Source organism: Anolis sagrei, chromosome 3, assembly GCF_037176765.1.
Source record: "Anolis sagrei isolate rAnoSag1 chromosome 3, rAnoSag1.mat, whole genome shotgun sequence".
NCBI lineage: Eukaryota > Metazoa > Chordata > Lepidosauria > Squamata > Dactyloidae > Anolis > Anolis sagrei.
The window spans coordinates 100,095,156-100,118,013 of NC_090023.1; the positions used below are offsets into that span (position 1 = coordinate 100,095,156).

The 22,858-nt window shown below is 39.9% G+C and overlaps 1 protein-coding gene across 3 annotated transcripts in view; it reads left to right on the top strand.

The window, feature by feature from the left end:
- HERC2 (HECT and RLD domain containing E3 ubiquitin protein ligase 2) overlaps window positions 1-22,858 on the top strand; it is a 128,437-nt gene that overhangs the window by 45,241 nt on the left and 60,338 nt on the right. For 2 of the 3 annotated variants that reach the window (XM_060769817.2, XM_060769819.2), the window contains exons 17-40: window positions 960-1,160; window positions 2,532-2,760; window positions 2,882-3,006; window positions 4,165-4,343; window positions 4,740-4,924; window positions 5,037-5,192; window positions 7,096-7,281; window positions 7,420-7,590; window positions 7,691-7,794; window positions 7,924-8,074; window positions 9,991-10,205; window positions 11,888-12,020; window positions 12,124-12,251; window positions 12,353-12,548; window positions 13,295-13,431; window positions 14,024-14,197; window positions 14,302-14,438; window positions 16,438-16,589; window positions 17,149-17,340; window positions 18,467-18,654; window positions 18,760-18,952; window positions 20,619-20,801; window positions 21,406-21,590; window positions 22,700-22,847. In XM_060769817.2, the coding sequence (XP_060625800.2) occupies window positions 960-1,160; window positions 2,532-2,760; window positions 2,882-3,006; window positions 4,165-4,343; window positions 4,740-4,924; window positions 5,037-5,192; window positions 7,096-7,281; window positions 7,420-7,590; window positions 7,691-7,794; window positions 7,924-8,074; window positions 9,991-10,205; window positions 11,888-12,020; window positions 12,124-12,251; window positions 12,353-12,548; window positions 13,295-13,431; window positions 14,024-14,197; window positions 14,302-14,438; window positions 16,438-16,589; window positions 17,149-17,340; window positions 18,467-18,654; window positions 18,760-18,952; window positions 20,619-20,801; window positions 21,406-21,590; window positions 22,700-22,847 (4,048 nt within the window). The remainder of the gene's footprint in view (window positions 1-959; window positions 1,161-2,531; window positions 2,761-2,881; window positions 3,007-4,164; window positions 4,344-4,739; window positions 4,925-5,036; window positions 5,193-7,095; window positions 7,282-7,419; window positions 7,591-7,690; window positions 7,795-7,923; window positions 8,075-9,990; window positions 10,206-11,887; window positions 12,021-12,123; window positions 12,252-12,352; window positions 12,549-13,294; window positions 13,432-14,023; window positions 14,198-14,301; window positions 14,439-16,437; window positions 16,590-17,148; window positions 17,341-18,466; window positions 18,655-18,759; window positions 18,953-20,618; window positions 20,802-21,405; window positions 21,591-22,699; window positions 22,848-22,858) is intronic. The other variant, XM_060769818.2, reaches the window with a different exon arrangement.

The following is a 22,858-nucleotide window of genomic DNA, read 5'->3' on the forward strand; positions in this document are numbered from 1 at the left end:
CAAGTTTCGGCGGTGTCCAGGGGAGCATTTGCACAATTAAAACTTGTGCGCCAGTTGCGCCCGTACCTTGGGAAGCCTGACTTGGCCACGGTAGTCCACGCTCTGGTTACATCCCGTATTGATTACTGCAACGCGCTCTACGTGGGGTTGCCCTTGAAGACTGCCCGGAAGCTTCAGATGGTCCAGCGCTCGGCAGCCAGGTTGCTAACGGGAGCGGCACTCAGGGAGCGTACCACTCCTCTGTTGAGCCAGCTCCACTGGCTGCCAATCTGCTTCCGGGCACAATTCAAGGTACTGGCTTTAGCCTATAAAGCCCTAAACGGTTCTGGCCCCATTTACCTCTCCGAACGCATCTCCACCTATGAACCGACTAGAACATTAAGATCGTCTGGGGAGGCCCTGCTCTCGGTCCCGCCTGCGTCACAGGCGCGCTTGGCGGGGACGAGAGACAGGGCCTTCTCAGTGGTGGTCCCTCGGCTATGGAATGCCTTACCGGTGGACATCAGATAGGCACCATCGTTGCTGGCGTTTCGGAGAAAGGTCAAGACCTGGCTTTATGAACAAGCGTTTGGTTAAACAGCGCAACCGAACATAGGAAGACGGTAAATGGAACATAGGAATGGCACAAGGATTATGAGATCGGATCTGATTTCACTGAGGCGCTATGTTTGTTTCATGTTGTTTGTTAATTGTTGTGGATCGGTGTTGTTGATCCTGTTGTTACATTTGTTGTGTTTTTAATTGCACTGACATTGTTATGATAATTTGTACCTTGTAAACCGCATTGAGTCGCCTGTTTGGGCTGAAAAATGCGGTATAGAAATAAAGCAAATAAATAAATAAATAATAAATAAAGTTATTAGTTAATATGAAGAGATTTATTTCTCAAATACATTTAATTCCAAATGTATTTCTCCTTGCTTGTGGTGTATTACTTGCTTTTTGGTTTTTTTATTTAGAGTTTTGCCTGGTCATCTTGCTCCGAATGGTCCATTGGTTTACGAGTGCCTTTTGTGGTAGATGTTTGCCCAATGACATTTGAACAACTGGATCTTTTACTTAGACAAGTAACAGAAGGAATGGATGGCACTTCTGACTGGCCACCTCCACAGGAGAAAGAATGTATGGCTGTGGCTACGCTGAATCTTCTAAGGCTACAGGTATATTAAAAACACTGAGATAATATTTCAGAATAGTAACCTGAGAAATTGCACTGTTTTTAATTCTATACTAGCCATGTTGTTGTTGATGATGATGTTATCGTTGATGTTGTAATTATTATTTGTATTTATATCCTTTTTCTTCTCTCCCAAAGGACTAGCACTAAAAATAATACCATCTATAAATTAAAACCTAAACAGTAAAATAGAATTAAACACAGGACTTGCTAAAATACATAGTTAAAACCTTTTAAAAACCTGTTAAACTACATAAAATGCAGTCCTCCCACCTTTTTAACAAAGGCTGGAAGACCATCTGTTTGACGTACTTTGTGCTTTCCTTGCAAGTCAGGGGATTGGACTAGGCGGCCCATTTGGTCTCTTTCAACTCTGTGATTCTATGATCTTAAACTGATATTACTTCTTACAGATGTTTTGTAATTTGATAAATGCTTTGCAACCTAACTAATGTAAAGTTAGTAGGAAAATACATCAGGGTCACAGAATTATGTTAGTTTCTCCAATAGCATAAGTATCAGAGTTGTACTTATTGTCACAAATGCACTAGCCAGAATGATGCCACTGGATAATAATAATAATAATAATAATAATAATAATAATAATAATAATAATCAACTTTATTTATACCCTGCCACCATCTCCCAAGGGACTCGGAGCGGCTTACATGAGGCCAAGCCCAATAACACATCAAAACAGAAAAGCAATAAACAAACAATATAAAGCAATACAAAATAATATAAATCACATATAACAATAAAACACAGGATTTAAATATCTATGTCCAGGCCAGATGAAATAAATTTAAATTTAAAAAATAATGCTAGGTATGACAAGATAGGATATATTTCGTAGGAGGGTTTTAAAAAGGGGTACAGTCCAATGCAATCCAATGGTTAAAGTGCATTTGTAAGGACATATTGCTGGGAGTTATACCTTTATTCCGGGAAGGCACACTGGAACAGCCACGTTTTCAGGCTCCTCTTAAAGACTGCCAATGTTGGGGAATGCCTGATATCCTTTGGAAGTGAGTTCCAGAGTCGGGGGGCCACCACCGAGAAGGCCTTTAGAGTTTTTGTCTTTGCAACAAATCTCTGAGAGTACAGTTGTTCTTGTCATTTTACTTCGGATTGCACCTTAATGCAAGTTCATAATTCAAGACCATTTTTCTGTTGAACTTAAAGGTTGAGTCCAAATGTTTTGAGCAATTATGACAACATTTCATAATTTACTTTTACAGTGTATATATACTTTAAAGTCAAATTGTTATGTTTTAGAACTGTGTGAAAGACAGACACTTTAGGTTTGTATTCTTTTTACTTGTAAATTAACCTCTGTGTGTTTGTCTTTCAGCTTCATGCTGCAATAAGTCACCAAGTAGACCCAGATTGTCTTGGTTTGGGATTAGGCAGTGTGCTACTCAACAGCTTGAAGCAGACGGTAGTAACTTTAGCAAGTAATGCTGGCGTGCTTAACACCGTGCAGTCAGCTGCCCAAGCCGTGTTGCAAAGTGGATGGTCTGTGTTGTTGCCAACCGCAGAGGAACGAGCTAGGGCTCTTTCAGCTCTTTTACCCAGTGCAGGTATATTTTTGTGTGAGAGATAGCTAGATGGTGGTTGGTGGAAGAAAATGTTCTGCATCTTGGTGCTTGTGTATGCATCTGTTGGGTTTCCAGTTAAGTAAGATGTTTTGTCAATTGTTAGTTTCAGGGAATGAAACAAATGTAAGTCCAGGACGTAGATTTATGATTGATCTACTAGTTGGAAGCCTGATGGCTGATGGGGGTCTAGAATCTGCTCTGAATGCTGCTATCACTGCAGAAATCCAGGTATGCCTGTTTGGTTCATATTGTACTTTAATGTATATATTTAAAGCAAGATCATAATTAGCAGTGTGTTATAATCTGGTTGGTTTTGAGTAAGTCACTTCTTGATGTATTTATTTTACAGTTGCAATATTAATTCTGAATAGTAGACTATATTATTTTAAGAGATAATACAGGTTAAGCATTCCTCATCTAGAATTGTGAAATCCAAAATACTCCACAATCCAGATTTGTCCACATAGGTGGCAAAGATAGTGACACCTTTACTTTCTGATAAAGCAATGTACAGAAACTTTGTGTCATGCACAAAAGTATTAAAACCATTGCAACTTTACCTTCAGGCTCACTGCATAAAATGTATATGAATTTCTTGATCGGACTGAGATCCCATCTCCAAGATATCTCATTGTGTATGTGTGTGTGTGTATTTATATGTATATGCATACACACACACACACACACACATGCAAATACAGTATTTCAAAATCTAAAATGATCCAAAATCTGAAATGCTTCTGAATCCAATTGCATGTGGGATACTATACTGTATGAAGTGCATACACATTTTTTTTCAACAGGGGTGGGCAACTTGTGCCTTTCCAGGTGTTGTTGGACTGGAGTTGCCATGATCCTTCACTGTTGCTCTTTGCTAACAAGGGTCACAGGCTGCCCATCATTCTATAGATAGAGTATATTCTTGTACATCCTATAGCTAAATCATATTTTCGTATTCATTTCAGATTCTATGTATTCAGAAATTAATTTTGTTGCTTTTAACTTCATCCATTTGTGACCCACCAGACAATGGACTGCAATCCCCAATAACCACAGCCAGCATAACTGATTTTACAGGATGATGAGATCTCTAGTTTGATTGCATTTAGAGGACCCAAATTGCTCTCCCCTTGCCCTAAATGGTTGAGACTGTGTAGTCTGAGGAAGCCTACTTAAATAATGACTTAGTGAAGCCTTTATTGATTCCTGGCTCATTGATCTCCATTTCTCCTACAATCTGCCACGTGACCCTGATACCAGGGAAATCCATTATATATGGTATAGGGAGCTGGCATGTTTATTAACACAGTTTTTCTTCACCAGACATTTGCAGTTTCATTGCTGTAGCTTATTCAATGGTCCCACATTCAGTGTTTCATTTTGTAGGATATAGAGGCAAAAAAAGAAGCCCAGAAAGAAAAAGAAATCGATGAACAGGAAGCAAATGCATCAACTCTCCACAGGAATAGAACACCGCTGGACAAAGACCTCATTAATACGGGAATCTATGAATCTGCAGGAAAACAAAGCTTACCTTTGGTTCAACTAATCCAGCAGTTATTAAGGTAGTGTTTTTTTTAAGCGGTAGTCACAAAATGATTGCCCCCCCCATCCCCATTTTATTGTTATTATAATTTACTTCTGCTTCCTTGTCATTTCTGATTAATGTGCTTTGTTCTTGGCCTACTTTTGAGTTGTCACTGAACAGTAATAATTAAGGTATAGCACACACAGCTGCTAGAAACAGTAAGACCAAAGTCTTATCTGTTAGTATACCACCTTCAAAGTATATGTGCTAGGCTGTCATTTGAAATGGGGAACTTGAATGGACAGTTTCCATCAATACTTCTTGGTGCCTTTTGAAACATTCAGAATTTTGAGCAACAGATTGTAATATCTATGGAGGAATCTTGCTGATAGCAGTGTCGTTTAAAAAATATTTCAAATGTTATTCCCATTAGGAACATTGCTTCACAGACAATAGCCAAATTGAAAGATGTGGCTCGTCGTATTTCTTCCTGCTTAGATCATGAACATTATAGTAAAGAGAGATCTGCTTCTCTGGACTTGCTATTGCGTTTTCAGCGCTTACTTGTTAGTAAGTTGTATCCAGGAGATAGTGCTGTTCAAACCCTTAATACATACAGTAAGTAATGCATTTGTTGTTAACTTCTTTCAAAAATTGGTTGTTTCTTGATTTGCTATTAGATTAAACATAATTTTCAAATTGCTATGATTGTGATATCCTTTTTGGACAGGTCCTGAACTTCTAGGAGTTGGTTCTCTGCTAAAGAAATACACAGCCCTTTTGTGCACGCATATTGGAGACATATTGCCGGTAGCAACAAGCATTGCCTCCACTAGTCATAGACATTTTGCTGAAGTAACTCGAATTGTAGATGGAGACCTAACAGGTACTCATCATTGATCTTTGTAGACTAAATTGTCAGTTGATGATTAATAAAAATGCTGTGTGCTACATATTGAGTTGTGCTTTGTGCTTTTTGGAAAGCTTCGCTAAAGGATTTTGGGTCTTTCCAGAGCAGCCTGAAATATAATAATAATAATAATAATAATAATAATAATAATAATAATAATAATAATGGTAATAATAAACTTTATTTATACCCTGCCACCATCTCTCCAAGGGGACTCGGGGCGGCTAACATGAGGCCAAGCCCAAGAAATTACAATAAGGCAAAATAAAATACATACAACAGATAAGAACATCAAATACAGTGCAACAATCACAAAATAATACTATAAAATAAACTCAAAATATATAGTAAAAGAATTGAACAAAGTGGGCTGGACCAAATACAATTGATAAAATTATAAAATCCCTGGGTGAGATAGGTAAATAGATTAGTATATCTAGTGGGAGACTCAGATGGGACAGACAGTAGGGTTAAACTTCACCGAAGGACGAGATAATCAAAAGGACAAATTTGTACTGGGACGGACATCGCATGGGGATTGTTTTTCATTCCTCAAAAACACACTGGAAGAGCCAAGTTTTTAGGCTTTTCCTAAAGGCTGTCAGCGTGAGTGCTTGCCTAATCTCCCTGAGTGGCGAGTTCCAGATCTGAGGGGCAACCATGGAGAAAATCCTTTCCCTTGTCCCCACAAGCCATACTTGTGGCGGAGGTGGGAGCGAGAGGAGAGCCTCCCCGGAAGATCGAAGAGATCGTGCAAGATTTTGAAGGAGTTCAGGGAGAAGGAGATTAAAGGATTTCAGGGAGAAGGAGATTGGTGAGAATCATCTCCGTACTCCCCTTTCTTCAACAGGAATCTTATACTGGATCTTTATGTCCTCTTTGAGCGAAAATAACTCTTCCATTTATAGACCAGCCAATCTGGATTCAATCTATTGCAAATCTGTATGAGAATATGTTAATGTATTGCTGATTAGTAGAGATCTACTTAACTGGTTTGCTCACCCTCTATACACTGAAGCCTGAGCAAAATGGACACGTGAAAAAATTGAAACTATGATAAAGTTCAAAACTCCAAGTTTAATAGCAAAACAGCCACATCCACTTGGCACAAAAGACAATCCCTGTGAATGTCTTTCCTTTACTTGCTAACAGAGTTCCCTGTCACAACAACTGGAGCAGCAAAAATGTGTTAGTTTTCATGGAATTGGGTTTGTAGTCCTGGGGTGGAGAATAGCAGGGGGCAGAATAGCAGGGAAGAATAGAGAATAGTTTGGAGATAGAGGGAGGCCAAAGAGCAGAGATTGGGTAGATAAGAGGCTTGGGAGCTGGAGAATAACAAAAGCTTATAAGATATAGGGAAAGACTGAATAGGCTATAGAGTAATGATGGGGTAAAGATGGAGCTAGCAAGGTCAGGTTAAAAATATTGACTTGCAAGAATTATTACATATGAGTTCTTGTGGAGTGGTTATGTGTATATTTGAATCTCTCTCTGTGTGTGTGTGTGTGTGTGTGTGTGTGGTGGATGAATGTGATGTGCCGTGGGAGGTTCTGTGCGTCCGGAATGTGGTAGGAAAGCACTCCTTGTGAAATGCTTGCAATTTAAAAATGCACAGAGGTGTGTGTTTCTGCACCTCTAAGTTTATTATACTTCCAGAGAAGTAAGATTCAAATAATATATTTACTATGAAGTAAACTCATATAGAATTGCAATCCACAGAATCCTACTTATTCTTGGAGCAAAACCACTTCAGTTGATTGACTAGATAGTCTTTAAACTTCCATTTCAGCCCTGGAGTTTTGTTATACTGATTTTGCTCATTGCACTAGTTTTAAAGAATAATGTTTTTTAAAAAACTGAACACCTTGTTTTCCCTTAGGTGTACTCCTTCCAGAGTTGGTGGTGTCAATAGTACTCCTTCTCAGTAAAAATGCCGGGCTTATACAGGAAGCTGGTGCAATCCCTTTACTGGCTGGCCTACTAGAGCATCTAGACAGATTTAACCATCTAGCTCCTGGCAAAGAGAGAGATGACAGTGAAGACTTAGCTTGGCCAGGAATCATGGGTATGTTATTTATAAAAAAAATGTTTTAACTAGCTTCTACTTTCAAAAGCCTTCTGTTTTGTTCCAGAATTTGGATCTTTTGGCTGTGTACCATGGAGATAACTTATGTTTATACATGTGTCTGTTTCTTCTTGCTAGGTTCATTCTTTACAGGACAGAACTGCCGAAATAATGAAGAAGTGACACTTATACGGAAAGCTGATCTGGAGAACCACAATAAAGATGGTGGCTTCTGGACAGTCATTGATGGCAAAGTATATGATATAAAGGATTTCCAAACACAGTCATTAACAGGAAGCAGTATACTTGGTAAGCTTTCATTTTCCTGACAATAGAAATACCAAAAATAATGTCTTGTTCAGTTGCTTTCTTAATGAATTGATCTTCATTTTGTTTTTGTTGTATTTAGCTCAGTTTGCAGGAGAGGATCCAGTTGTAGCTTTGGAAGCAGCTCTGCAGTTTGAGGATACAAGGGAATCCATGCATGCCTTCTGTGTTGGCCAATATATGGAGGTAAAAACTTCAGAAAAAAATGTTTAACTGGATTTTAAAGAGAATAGTTCTCTATTCTTATCCTTACATTCCACCCAAATATTTGAAGTCTGATATCCAATATGGTGTCATTTTTCTTTTCTGTTCCAGCCTGACCAGGAAGTGATTACCACACCAGATACTGGCAGTCTATCATCACCTCTCATTGACACTGAAAGGAACTTAGGGCTGCTTCTTGGACTACACGCTTCCTACCTAGCAATGAGTACACCACTTTCTCCTGTGGAGATTGAATGCGCCAGTAAGAATATCTTTAATTAAATCTGTAACTGATACACTATAGGAATGCAGTGCATTTTGCTCATTCTTTTTTGGTATTCAAATATAACTAACCACATAATTGCTAAAGTGAGTGCTGTAATCATTCTTCTCCTTCGTGGTGTCTGTTGAAATAAGCACATGTGATAGTTGATGCACTTGTGTAGCAATCATTGGAGCTTGAACGGGCGCTTCATCTTCTCGATGTCCGCAGAGCACTCTCCTTCTACCTTCACAGGACGAAGGACTTCAGGCAGTCTCCTAGGCTTTTTGTGAAATACCTCAGTGACACCAAAGGTCTGCCTGTTTCCCCCCAACGCCTCTCGGCATGGGTGGTCTCTACCATTAGACTTGCCTATCATATGGCGGGCAAAGATTCGCCTGTGCATCTGAGGGGCCACTCCACGAGAGCAGTCGCTACATCGGCAGCTTATCTTCGTGGAGATCCATTGGACGACATCTGTCGGGCGGAGATCTGGACCACTCCGTTGACATTCGCCACCCATTATAAGATGGACGTCCAGTCGAGGAGGCATGCCGCGTTTGGCAGAGCAGTTCTCTTCTCGTCAGTGGCATGATGCCCACCATCCAAGGTTTGTAGCTTGCTAGTCTATCACATGTGCTTATTTCAACAGACACCACGAAGGAGAAATGATGGTTGCTTACCTGTAACCATGTTTCTTTGAGTGGTGATCTGTGAAATTAGCACATCCCCGCCCTTCCTTCCCTCAGATCATGTCTCCAGCCTCGTGCCGCTGCACAGCGGTGGAGAACTACACCTACAGCCCCTCATCTGGCTTATATGCCTCATGGGGTAGAGGGGCGGGGCGGCAGCCACAAGCCTTGTCAGCTTGTCAGAGTTTTCCAATGGTTGCTGCACAGGTGCATCAAGTATCACATGTGCTAATTTCACAGATCACCACTGTAAGAAACATGGTTATAGGTAAGCAACCATCATTTATGCACACTCTTGGAACTAATTCTCCATTAGTTCAGTGACACTGAATCACATGAGAGTGCACAGAAGTGTAGCATTAAGTACTATAAAGGTATTGTGCAGTTTATCTATCAGTTTGTGAGAAAAATGAAAAATTAGAATAACGAGTTTTAGTTATTTTAGTTATTTGGGAAAAAAACCTGTAATTTGAGAGTTTAGGTGCTCGCAACAAAAGAGACCTGTTTTTTAGCATGTGGTTTAAAGATTGAAAAACCATGAGTGGTAGATTGAATAATCAACCAGTTCTGGACAGGGTTACATTCCCCCTGAAAAACTATGTTTGCAGCTGGGAGGGGGGGGGGGGGGAGAGGTACTCCTGGATCCTTCTCTCCAAAATGTCAGCCCAATCAGGAGTACTTATTTCGCCAGCTGAGTGGAATGACCTGTCAGAAGAGATTTGATAGCTAAATGAGTTGTCAGAATTTTAAACACAAATGAAGACGTGTCTCTTCCAGCAAGTCTATCCAGTCAACTTTCATTCTTGAGTTTTGATTTACATTCTATTGCCAATATATGTCAATTCTATATCTGGGTTTGGTACAAGTTTTACATATATTTTTGTGGTTTTATATATGTAATCTAGTGCATTTTTTAATGTTCATATGTTTTTGAATTTGTTGTACCTCATACCATCAGTAGATGACTCAAGGCCTCCTCCTCCACATTCGAGTGAGGCCTTATAAAGGGAAAGCTTTAAACCTTACAAAAACATTGACTTAAATCTGGATAAACTAAACCATGCTAAAGAGGATGAAAATAGATGATAAAAGAAATCTAAAATATTTGTGCTTCAAGCCTTCATGTTTGTCTAGGTCTGATATATTCTCTTGGTTTTTGTTCACTGCTATTTTGAAAAATGAAAATTCATAAGTGATTTAATGTGTTTTTTTTATTTTTTGTAGAATGGTTGAAATCTTCTATTTTCTCTGGAGGCTTGCAAACTAGTCAGATACATTACAGTTACAATGAAGAGAAGGATGAAGACCATTGCAGCTCTCCTGGTAACACTACCCCTAACAAATCAAAACTATATTCACATCGTCTGACTATGAGTGATCACTCCCAGCCTTTTCTGCAAGCGATTGCCGACAACAGCATCCAGGATCACACTGTGAAGGTAATATCACACTTCCTTAAAGATGTAGGCTACAAAATTTATTTATTGCTCCCTGCCTTTCCTGGTATCTGTTGCACCGCTTTTGAAGGTTTGGAAAAGAAGGGTGCATATTGGATGATTTATCCAGGTCTTGGTCTCACTATTGGAACTGTTGTTGGGAAGCTTGGAGCTTGAAAACTTCTAGTCTTGTACCTAACAGAAATCCTAAGAAATACACTACATTGGAAGCATTCATTCCCTTTCTTGGCCAAAGAGTCTTTTTATTAACTTGGCGGACTTTGCTAATTGCCAATAGATGGTTGGTTCTCAGCTTTCATACAGAGTAGAGGTAGTTATTATATGGTCCTCCAGTTGCTGATGGGATGTGACTCTCAGCAGTTTTGACCATTTTCACCATTGTCTATGTTAGATAAGACTGCTGAGAGTTGTAGTTGTGGGCATGTCAACATGAATCCTAACTACCTCTCTCAGCTACCACTATTATTGTGGACTGAGCAATTCCTGGGCCATTGTCCAGGGACTCTGTGGTAAACAGCCTGAGAGATATTTTCTGTTGTGAAATGGAAAGCTTTATTAAAGCTAGAAGAGGTGTAGCAGTTAGATAAAGGGCTAGGTATTCAGTCTCTTGTGTTTTCTGTTTTTCTTTGTGGCTTTTCCAATTCTCTCAATTTCTGGCTTCTCATTCTAGCTTTGGAAGCAAGTCTAGCTTTGTTCCGTGATCTTGGTTGAGCTAAAGCAGCAGGCTTGAATAATCTTCACACACACACATCCATCCACTGACTTTGCCAGGCTGTGGGAATAGAACATCTGTTGCTTTCTCTAAAATTGTAAGACTCTACTTGACAAATATAAATAAAGCTGTGTGTGGAATATGAAGCATACTGTTCATCTGGCTGCCTCTTCTTGAATGCTGTTTTCTTCACACTGTTCAATACTTTCACATAAAGTGGGGAAGTATGCAGTGTGTCATTAGCCTAATTCACAAAGAGAGTAATACATTACAGCTAGCCATTTGTGAGAGGAGTGGATTGTAGGTTAAGTCATTACTGAGCTTTCCTTGCCTGTTATGTCTGCAGACTGCTTCTAAAATCATGGCCTTGGTCTTTCTGAGCCTTGATTTGGAAATTTTAAAATGTGCTTTTAGATCTTCCACAGAACTGATCACAAGTCGCATTCCCTTCTCTGTGCTTGATGGTCCATCCAAATGAGAACTCTTTTTGCTCTACTGTTGTCATTGCCTTCTTTTTTTCCTAATGTTCTGCTACATTGCAGTGGAGTCAGCCCTGATCACACAGTTCCCAAGATCTGATTATGACTCCTTGCAATTACCCTCTGGCTGTGTGCTGGAGCCACACAGAATGGATGTGGTGTTTATGAAAGAAGTCTTCAGTCATTTTCATTGCAAAGTTTGCCTCTGGCTGGTTTGAGAGTGGCTGGCCTGAGAAGTGTATAGCCCTTTTATGTGAACAGCTTATGAGAGAAACCGAGAAAGTCAAGTATATTCAACAAGGACTCAGCTGTCCATTCACAAGAAAACGGATTTGCAGGGATGATAAATTCCTTACATTTCTTATATATTCCAAAGTGTTTAACTTGTAGGATGAAGAAATATTGCCAAGTGCAACACATGAATTCTTAGGTCTTCATGATGTTTTATTTAATGTGTATATATTTTTGTGCAGGACTTCCTATGTCAAGTGGAGAGGTACTGCAAACAATGTCACTTGACAACGCCTATTACATTCCCTCCAGAGCACCCAGTAGAAGAAGTAGGACGTTTGTTGTTATGTTGTCTTCTGAAACATGAAGATTTAGGTATCTGCATTTGACACACAGTCATCAGAATATTCTTACTGTACTACTTTGATGTTTTCTTTGATATTACTGTAAGATCGTCTCTCTTTTTCTCCTTCCAAAGGTCATATAGCACTCTCACTTGTTCATCCTGCTATGCTAGGAGTCGATCAAGTTAAACACCGAACACTTCCTAAATCTGTAGCAGATGTGTGTCGTGTTGTCTACCAAGCAAAATGTTCACTGATCAGAGTAAGCATTGGATCAAGAAATAACTAGCATGTATATTTAGCAATAATTGGTGTTATTGTTACCATAATGACAGATTGATTTGTTTGTATTGTTATTTTAAGACTCATCAGGAACAAGGAAGGTCTTATAAAGAAGTTTGTGCTCCGGTCATTGAACGTTTGAGGTTCCTCTTCAATGAACTCCGTCCAGCTGTGTGCAATGACCTCTCAATCATGTCTAAACTTAAAAGTCTCAGTTCTTTGCCCCGATGGAGGAGGGTCGTTCAGAAGATAATCAGAGAGCGAAGAAAAAAGAGAGGTAAAAAGACATTTTAAATACAGTTTCTAGTGAAAGTAATTGCAACATTTTTTAACTTACCCATTAAAGTACAATGTACAATTAAAGTACAATGGATTTCGGGGTTCATTTCCAAGCAAGGATTTTGAATGCCACCAAAAAGATGGTTCCATCAGCTCTTGGTAGACTACCTTGTTCACTATGGATTTCCGTGTTACAGTTGTGAAGATTCCATGCAATTGAGGAATGTGTAGCTTGCAAGAATGTTTTTGTGGCCCTACATCTCCCAGATAGATTTTTTTATTGCCCCAATTGTTCCTCAGGGATTTGGGGATGGGGGTGGGGGTGGGGGGGGCAATTTTGACACATACTCCCCCCCCCCCCCAGGTGTTTTATGCCTACCTCCCAGGAAGTATTGGAAAAATGGCCTATCTTGGGCCTAAAATGATCTATGGGGGGCAAAAGGAAAGAAGAGTGAAATTGCTCCTCATGCTTCCTGGGGAGCATGGAGAAATAACACTTTTGCATGTATGGCCATGGTCCTTAAAATTCCCTTCATGTGGTGCTATGTGCCTTTGAGCCCATAGCAGTTGCCCCTGTGCTCTTTATGAACTCCCCATACATTTTTATGGAGCCGTGAACTCTTTGTTCTTAAAAATATAAATTTTGTGCACAGCAGTGGTGCCATCTTCCCTGTGAAAGCTTAAACTATGTTTGTTTATTAGTTTATAGAAGTGTGTGCTTTTTCTGTGTTTTTTCCCTACTAGTACCTAAAAAATCTGAATCTTCTGATGTGGAAGAATCCAAAATTGGAAATGAAGAGAGTGATTTGGAGGAGCCATGTGTCATACCCCACAGTCCTGTGACAGCTGATAAAAGACCCTTGCCGGTCAAATCACCAAAGGTAGAGTATCAGATGTTTGGTAGACACAAGGTGAATAGTATTTTCTAACATTCAGAACAATGGTTTGGGGCAGTTATTGTTAGACGCTATGCATGCATCAGATTTGTATTGTTTGAACATTGTAGTGTCCTCTTACAAATGATTTAGATATCCTGTATCTAATGGTTAAGTTGTGTGTATGGTTGATTTTGTGGAGCAAAAATTAATTTCATTCAATACCACAATGAACTGAGGTGTGTACATTTCTTTTATCATACAGATACAAACTTGAGCAGTCTATCTTTGTGATCTGACCTTGAGTCTTGGATGAACTTCCTTGATGTTACAGATATTTGACTTGCATTGGTTTTTGTGTGTGATAATTTTTAGCTATAGACAGTTTTGCTGATGCAATCATTATTCTTTAGTTACAACAGTAGTATGTATACACACATGCTGTTCAAAAGGAGCAGTTCTGCAGAGCCTGTTCTTGACTCTGAAACTTTAGAACCATCACTGTTAAATATTTAACATGCCATTGCAAAGCAAATAGTATTTTCAGTCTGATATCTTTGCCATTAATTTACATGTAACTGTGCATTTCCTTTCCTAGGATAAATGGCAGCCACTGATAAATACGGTCACAGGGGTACAAAAATACAAGTGGTTGAAACAAAATGTCCAAGGCTTGTATCCCCAGTCTGCTCTTCTCAGCACCATTGTGGAGTTTGCTCTGAAAGAAGAGCCTGTTGATGTTGAAAAAATGAGGAAATGCTTGTTAAAGCAGGTAAAGTACGGCATGTTTATAGTGATTTGGTCTTTACTTCTTGAGAAGTTGATGCAGAGATGATATTTACATAGACACTGACATGCTTGGTCTTTGTTTTGCAGCTAGAAAGAGCTGAAGTTCGTTTAGAGGGGATTGATACAATTCTGAAGTTGGCAACCAAAAGCTTTTTGCTACCTTCTGTGCAATATGCTATGTTCTGTGGATGGCAAAGGCTTATTCCAGAAGGAACGAATATAGGGTAATTCTCCCTTGTTTCTTCAAACTCCATTGTGTTCTTTACTGTATGGTGCATTTAGCTGTAGGGTCCATTGAAAGGTTTGGCAGTGGGAACTAATAATAGCCCATATGGCATAGCAGTAACATAAAAAAATGCAGAGGTGAATGCAGCAGTTGTGTACTATGACTGCCACTTGTTTACTTAAAATTCATCCCCCCCCCCCCGATATAGGGTCTAAGAAGCACCACAAATATACATTAGTATTCGGATGTGTTCCTGCATCAGGAGAAGGTCCATTGTGCTAGTCCAAGGGTGGGAATAGCTGTGTCCCTCTTCAGCTGCTTGTGTAAAGGTGCAATCCTGTCCAACTATGCTTGTGGGTATTTTAATATGCCAACATTCAGTTGGATTTAGGCCCAGGAAATTGTAATTAAGGTAGAGAAAAGAGGACTTTGAGAACCTTAGAGAAGCAAATGTGCAGCTTTGCTCCAGTTTCCATTAGTTAAGCGCTCAACAGCAGTTTCTGTTTCTTCTTTGTAGTCTCTGTGAAATCGCACATATGGTAGTTGGTGTGCCTGTGCAGCAAGGTCAAAACCCTCTGGAAAGCAATCCCAGCTGTTGCCTACAGCCCCAACCCCCTTACCCAGAAGGCATATTGCCCATGGGAGGAGCTGTAGCTTCAGTTCCTTTTTTCCGCCACATACAGCAGCATTAGGAACCTCTCTAAATTAAACTGGACTGTTCTTCGACTACTCTCTTGCTACTCTCCTATCTACGAGTCAGACTGTGTTGTTACTCTTCTCGGTACTCCCTACAGGCCAGTATGTCTACAGTACTTTTTTAAAAGTGCAGCTCCTGTGGAGGAAAGTTACCTGACTGACGGGCAATCCATGTGTCGCCTTTGTTTGGGAGAAACCCAAAAAACTGTGAGATGTGTCTCAAGGTGCTCCTCAATGAGAGAGCCCTTCTGCCTCTCGTGCCTACCACCAGCTGCTTAGCATCTGAGCCACCAGCTCCCACACACAGCTCGGGGGCAGTACCTCTACAACCACCTATCTTGATGGCTGGCTCTCAGCTGGCCAAGGGGAAGTGGGCTAAGTCATCACATTTCATCTGGCACAGGATAGAGTTCTGGATTTCTTCCAGAACCCCACCACACCCTTGGAATGTTCTCTCAATCTCCTTGACATATGCAGGGCCCTCGCTTTTTATGTCAACAGGATGACGGCAATTAGAAAGTCACCTAGGCTCTTCCTGCAGTACCGTAGTGATACAGCAGGCCTCCCAGTGTCGTTTCAGCGGCTGTCAGCATGGGTGGCATCCATAATCTGGCTAGCGTACCAGCTTGCTGGTAAGAATCTGCCCCTACATATCAGGGGCTACTCCACCAGGGTTGTTGCTACTTCAGCATCGTACCTCTGCGGAGTACTGTTGCACAACATCTGTTGAGCAGCTATCTGGGCTACCCCAATCACTTTCATCACACATTACAAGCTGGACATGCTCTCCAAGCAACAGGCAGCTTTTGGCAGAGCAGTCCTCTTTTCCGCAGTGGCATGACATGCGCCACCCAAGGTTTGTAGCATGCCTGTCTACCATATGTGCAATTTCACAGAAACCACGAAGAAGAAGGAATGGTTGCTCACCTGTAACTGTGTTTCTTCAAGTGGTCATCTGTGAAATTCATACATCCCTGCCCATCATCCCCACTGACCGTCATGCCTCAGTCTCTCAGCTGCTGTCTGAAGTGGAGGAACTGAGGCTACAGCACCTACCATGAGCTATATGTCTTCTGGGAAAGGTGAGTAGGGCTATAGCCAACAGCTGGAAATGCTTTCCAGAGGTTTCTGACCTGGCTGTGCAGGCACACCAACTACCATATGTGCAGATTTCACAAATGATCACTTGAACAAACACAGTTATAGGTAAGCAACCATCCCTTATCCTTCAATAGCAGCTAGTAATTTTGGATATAATATTGGAAATTCTGAAATAATGTTTTTTAAAAAAAATCACACAGGGAGCCTCTGACAGACTGCTTAAAAGATGTTGATCTGATTCCACCCTTCAATCGTATGCTCCTGGAAGTTACGTTTGGAAAGTTGTATTCATGGGCTATTCTAAACATTAGGAATATTTTGCTTGATGCTAATAGTAGGTTCAAAGAACTAGGTAAGAATTTCACATTCTTTGCTGTAACCTTTCTTTTGTAAAAATATGTTCATGTATTTGTACTTCTTTCATATTTATGAGTTGGGTGCAAAGTGGCTGAGTGTTTATAAAAAGACTTCTATTTTTGTATGTTCTTGATAGTAGTCATAAAAATTATGTTTATGTAATATATGATCTTTTTATTTTTATCACGTAGTAACGAGATTAAACTGAACAAGGGGAAGAAATAGATGATTTTAGGATTTTATTGACTTAGTTAGAGCATATATAATCTATCCTTCAGCTGGAGCAGGTTAGATATGATTAATTTGTTAATTAATTTTGCAATTTCCTGTTCTTAGTTGAAAAATGTAAATAAATACCCTTTTTCTTTTTGTATGTTTGATAGTTCTACACAGATAAAGTGCTTAGGTGAATCTAGTTCCACCATAGAAATGATGTTATGAATATTCAACTGGGGCCAACATATTAACAGTTTGAGAGGAAATAATAGAAATGGTTGCTTGCTAAATGTTATAAAAGCCACTTACAGCCATTTGCTTTCTTATTCCTCCACTAGGGATTCAACCAGTTCCCCTGCAAACTATTACCAATGAGAACCCTGCTGGACCAAGTCTTGGGACTATTCCGCAAGCACGTTTCTTATTGGTTATGCTTAACATGTTAACCCTACAACATGGCGCAAACACTTTGAACCTCCTTCTCAATTCTGGCATGTTGGCACTGACACAGACTGCACTACGGCTGATAGGTATATTTGCTTTTGCTGATCTGTCTTTCCTGTCATCTCACTAAGTTTTTTAGGATATTAGACTACTACCTAGCGGGCCAGGCTTAGCACAGCAGGTTAAACCGCCAGCTGCAGAAAATCTTGCCGATCGAAAGCTCGGGTTAGAGTGAGCTCCCACTGATCAGTCCAGCTTGTGCTCACCTAGCAGTTCGAAAACAGTAATGTGAGTAGATAAATAGGCGGGGAGGTAATAAAAGGCGCCCTGATGGAAATGCTGATGATTCGATTGGAAGAGCATCTAAGGACAACAAAGGTCCTTGGCATGGAAGATGGAACTGTCTGTCTTTGGTAATTGTATAATGGCATTGAATGTTTGCCGTATATGTGTACTGTATTCTGTCCTGAGTCCCCTTGGGAGATAGGGCGGAATATAAATAAAGCATATTATTATTATTATTATTATTATTATTATTATTATTATATTACCTAAATCAAGTGACTCTCAATTTGTGTGATGAACACTCCCAGCCGCCCTAGTCAATGGTGAGGAATTCTTGGAGTTGTAATTTAGTAATATCTGAAGGGCTGCATGATTTCCCACAACTGTTAGACAAGCTGCTTTCAGAAAAGTTAGCCTACGCCCAGAGGTCCTCAAACTTTTTAAGCAAAAGGCCGGTACATGGTCTCTCAGGATACTGGGGGCCGGACTATAGTTGAAAAAAACATGAACGCATTCCCATGCACACTGCACATATCTTATTGCCACTGGAAAAAAATGAAAGAACAATACAATAGTTAAATTGAAGGAACAATTTTAACCAATATGACTTTACCAGTATTTCAATGGGAAATGTGGGCATGCTTTTGGCTGATGAGATAGTCAAGTTCATTAGGATTGTTGTAATTGTGTACCTTCAAGTTATTTCAGACTTAGGGTGACCCTAAGTCTAACGTTTAGGGTGGAGGCCAGGTAAATGACCTTGGAGGGCCGCATCTGACCCACAGACCTTTGTTTGGGGACCCTTGCCCAAACATTTCAGAAGACTGAAATAACTTTGTTATAATTGTTTCTCCATTTCATATTTTATAAGAGTTGTAGCATATTTACTGGTGCCTACTAGATCTCAAAATGCATTTGTTTAATTAGGACCCAGTTCAGATAATGTTGAAGAAGACATGCTTGCTTCATCCCATGGTGCATCTGCTACAGTACTAGAAGAATCTAGAAAGGAGACAACTCCAGTTCAACTTCCTGTTTCAGGACCAGAGTTGGCAGCTATGATGAAGATTGGTACCAGAGTGATGAGAGGGGTAGACTGGAAATGGGGGGATCAGGTACCATTTCTGTATATTGTCCTCTCTTTTTCTTAGACACTGACAGTGCAGTCTTAGTTCGCTTCCACCTATATTAAAATTGCTGTACTGCTGCTCTTTCTTCAGGATGGTCCACCTCCAGGCTTGGGTCGTGTGATTGGAGAACTGGGTGAAGATGGCTGGATTAGAGTCCAGTGGGACACAGGCAGCACAAATTCTTACAGGATGGGAAAAGAGGGAAAATATGATCTCAAACTAGCTGAACCACCACCTGCTTCTCAGCCTGCCACAGAAGACTCAGACACAGAGGATGATTCTGGTAAAGAACATCAGAGAAATGAACTTGCCAAATGGTTTAATCACATCAGACCTTGTTTTGCTCTCCTGTAATTTTGTTCAGAGAAATAATGTCTTGGTAGTTTAGTTTTATAATCGGACTATTCCCCTCCCCTAATAAACTGTGGGATGACACATGACCTCTCGGACATTGTTGGGCTGCAGATCCCATCATTCTGTAGTTTTGCCTTCTTCTGTGGCTGAGAGTATGTGACCTGCCAAAAACTGCCCAGTGGGTTTCTATGACCAGTCAGGGATTTGAACCCTGGTTTCCCTGCTTTGAACTCCAAGACTTAAACCACTAATAGCTTGCCTGTCCTAACATATCTCCCTCTATGACCCACCGCGGAGGTTGAGATCATGAGGGGAGGCCCTGGTCTCTGTCCCACCCGCTTCACAAGTGCAACTCGTGGGGACGAGAGACAGGACCTTCTCAGTAGTGGCTCCTTGCCTATGGAACTCCCTCCTCAATGAAATTAGATCTAAACCCATTCCTCCTGACCTTCAGGAAAAAACCGAAAACATGGCTCTGGAATCAGGCTTTCGGCCAGTAGCGGGAGTAGTGCAGTATGAGACTACAAATTAATATAATGACGAATCGGACCGGCCCTGGATCATGTGATTTTAATTGATTTTTTAATGCTATGTTTCTAATGGGTTTGGTTTTAACGTTTTTGTTTATTTACTGATATATTAATATATGGCATTAAATTGTTGCCTTCTCAACCTCCTTCGGGGTTGAGAAGAGATATAAATGTGGTAAATAAATACCACACTGGTACCGTTAATGCAGAATTGTCAATGAGGGAGGCAGCTCAGTAACATCCAGAAAATCACAAGCTACCTCTCCTGTTATATGTCTTAAAGACTTGGAAGAGTTGAAACCATAGACATTCTTGAGCATCAGAGTTCTTTAAGCAGCAGGATGATGAGTTTGATGTGCAGTTTCAAGTAAGAGCAGATCATCTTGGTGCCTTTTATCAAGCTTCAGGAAAACCTATTTTATTTCAATGGATAAAATGCATTAAATTATCCATGTTAATGGAGCAAATTTATTTCATTCGTTGTTTCTCTAGAAGTAATCTTGCCTAAGTGGATCATTAAAGGTTGACATGTAATTTGGATTCTAGATTTTCATCTTTGGCTGAGCGCTTTCTTCTTGATTTCTTAATTGTTGAAGTTAACAGAAATATGTAGTCCTCCATGTGATCTTAGACTACGGTTGCATTGGTCCTAGTTATCAGTGAGGTCCTGGCAGCTGTAGTTCTGCAATATCTAGAAGTTTACATACTCTCATCTTTAATGTAGATAGTCCCATCCTTCCTAAAACTGTAAAGAACATTTATAACTTCCTGTTCATTGATAAGTGCAGTACCAGTTCTGGCACTTGAATGGTATGTTGACATGATTATGTTTTCTCTTTACTGTATGCATTCGATGCTGTGCTAGATTAACACACTTGATGAAACCAATTTAAATTGAATTTCACATTGTTCAGTCAAGGATGCTATAGTTTTTCTGTACCTAATATGAAGTTAGTTTTGAAAGTAAAATGTTTATCAGGGTGATTCAGTTAGTTTGGAAGTGCAAACAAATGCTTGTTAATCAACTTTATTGCTTTCAAACACTTACTTTGAGTCTTGCCTCAGAAGGAGAACAAGTTGAAAGAAACCTCCATCCTACTTCCATGATGCTGACAAGTACAGTGAACCTGCTCCAAACGCTTTGCCTCTCTGCTGGCGTTCATGCTGAAGTCATGCAGAATGAAGCAACCAGGACCTTGTGTGGACTGCTCCGAATGCTGGCAGAAAGTGGAACTATAGATAAATCAGGTAGAGATTTGCAGCAGCTAATCTGAACCTTGCTTTCTGTGTGTAGTTTTTATTGTAATAGCAATAAGATATTGTTCGGTTTTTCCAAGTTCAAATGATTTGCATTGTATCTTTTCTGCAGTTTTCATTTTTAGACGTATTGAGGTTTAAAATATTGAATGTTCAACACTTTGGCGAATTATCTTTTGTGTAATATGGATTTCCGGTGCTTTATTTCCCCATAAATATTTAATTGTTCAATTAGAAAGCTATGGTTCTAGGATCCCCTGTGGATACCCAAATCTGTAGATGAGCAAGATCAGTTATATGCATAGTAATATATCTATATCTCTATCTATCTATCTATCTATCTATCTATCTATCTTATATAAAATAGTAAAATCACAGGTATCTTTCTGGAATGTTGCTTATGAAGAGAGGAAGGGTTTATATGGGAGCTTGGCTTTCCCAAGATTATCTTTATAATGTACACTGCAGTATGACAGCCATGGTGTTTGAAGACATTGGCTTCCTTTAAAGATACAGTTTTGACACAAAGAAGCCTCATGCCAAAGTGTATGCTGGGAAAAGAAGAGCACTTACAAGTGATTTAATTTCTCCCCAGCTTCCTTACCAAATACTTTGGTTAATAAAGAACAGCACAGAAGCTGGTGCACATTGGGATTCATCCGAAGTATAGCACTCATGCCTCAGATGTGCAGCACTCTTAGTACGTCACAGTGGATAACCCTGCTGATGAAAATTGTAGAGGGACACGAATCATTCACTGCTGCATCTCTACAGCGACAGGTAAATCCATTGCTTGATGTGCGCACTGACATTTTAACAGCCAATCATTGAATCATAGCACTGTTTTTAAAGTCATACCTCATGTCTTCAGTTTGATACAAGGTCAGGTGTCCTTAAAAAGATTCTTTTGCTAGTGGAAAAACAAAAAGAACATGCAGTGTCAGCTTTGTTTCTGCATTTAATAATTATGAATTTTGGCTGAAAATGCTTGTCTCGTCAACCTAAATTTGTTCGCTGAGAGTTTGTAAGTATTGGCCTGAATCTATAGATGGGAAGTTAGGCATTTGTTTTAAGAAAATGACTGTACTGCACACTGAAGTGATTTTTTTTAACCAAAGGGTAGTTTGAAGTATGTGCAGTGTCAAGCTTGTTAATTTTTTAAAAAACCTCTAGTTATATACATAGGCTGTACCTAAAATAGCTCTTCAAATTTTGACTGTTGTGTTCCTTGTGAAAAACAGTGTTCCAAAAAACTGATTATCCTCAGGATACTCTGTCTTGCCATCTATAAGATTAGGCAACCAGGCTTTGAGTATTTACTTGCACACACAATTGAATCAAGACAAATTTTGAGTTGTATTTTTAGGTAGAAATCTGTTGGTTTCTGTGGGGCTTTTTTGGAACTGTGCTTCATCTCTTTTCTAAGAAAATATGCCTATTACATAGCTGAAATTCTGTGTTGTCCCAGTAATTCAGTAGTTCCTAACCTGTGGTCCGTGGACCACCAGTGGTCCGCAAGAATTAAAATACAGTCTGCAGCGTCACTGTTACTACACAAGTGTAACTGGTCTCGGAAAACCCTCTTCTAGTGCCGAGGCTTATTAAATATGGTTTTCTGTGGGTGAGGAGATGGCGACTATTGGGTGGCATATGTTCTGTAACAGAAACAGAGCTGATGTGGTCTGTCCAATGCAATTTTCTGAATTATCACCCCAAATAACCAAGCTGAATCTAAAGTTGACTAAAACATTGTAAACCTTTTGGTACTAATGTTGGAGATTGGTCCCTGGTCAAAGTGGTCCCTGGTCAAAAAAAGGTTGAGAACCACTGCAGTAGTTTAAGAGGATTTTTTTTCCTGTAAAGAAAATCTCTTTTCCATTCATCTTTAGATCCTTGCAGTGCATTTACTTAAAGCTGTGCTCCCCTCCTGGGATAAAAGTGAAAGGTCAAGAGATATGAAATTCCTTGTGGAAAAACTGTTTGGTTTCCTGGGTAGCCTGCTCACTACTTGCTCTTCAGACATCCCACTGCTCAGAGGTAAGACAGCG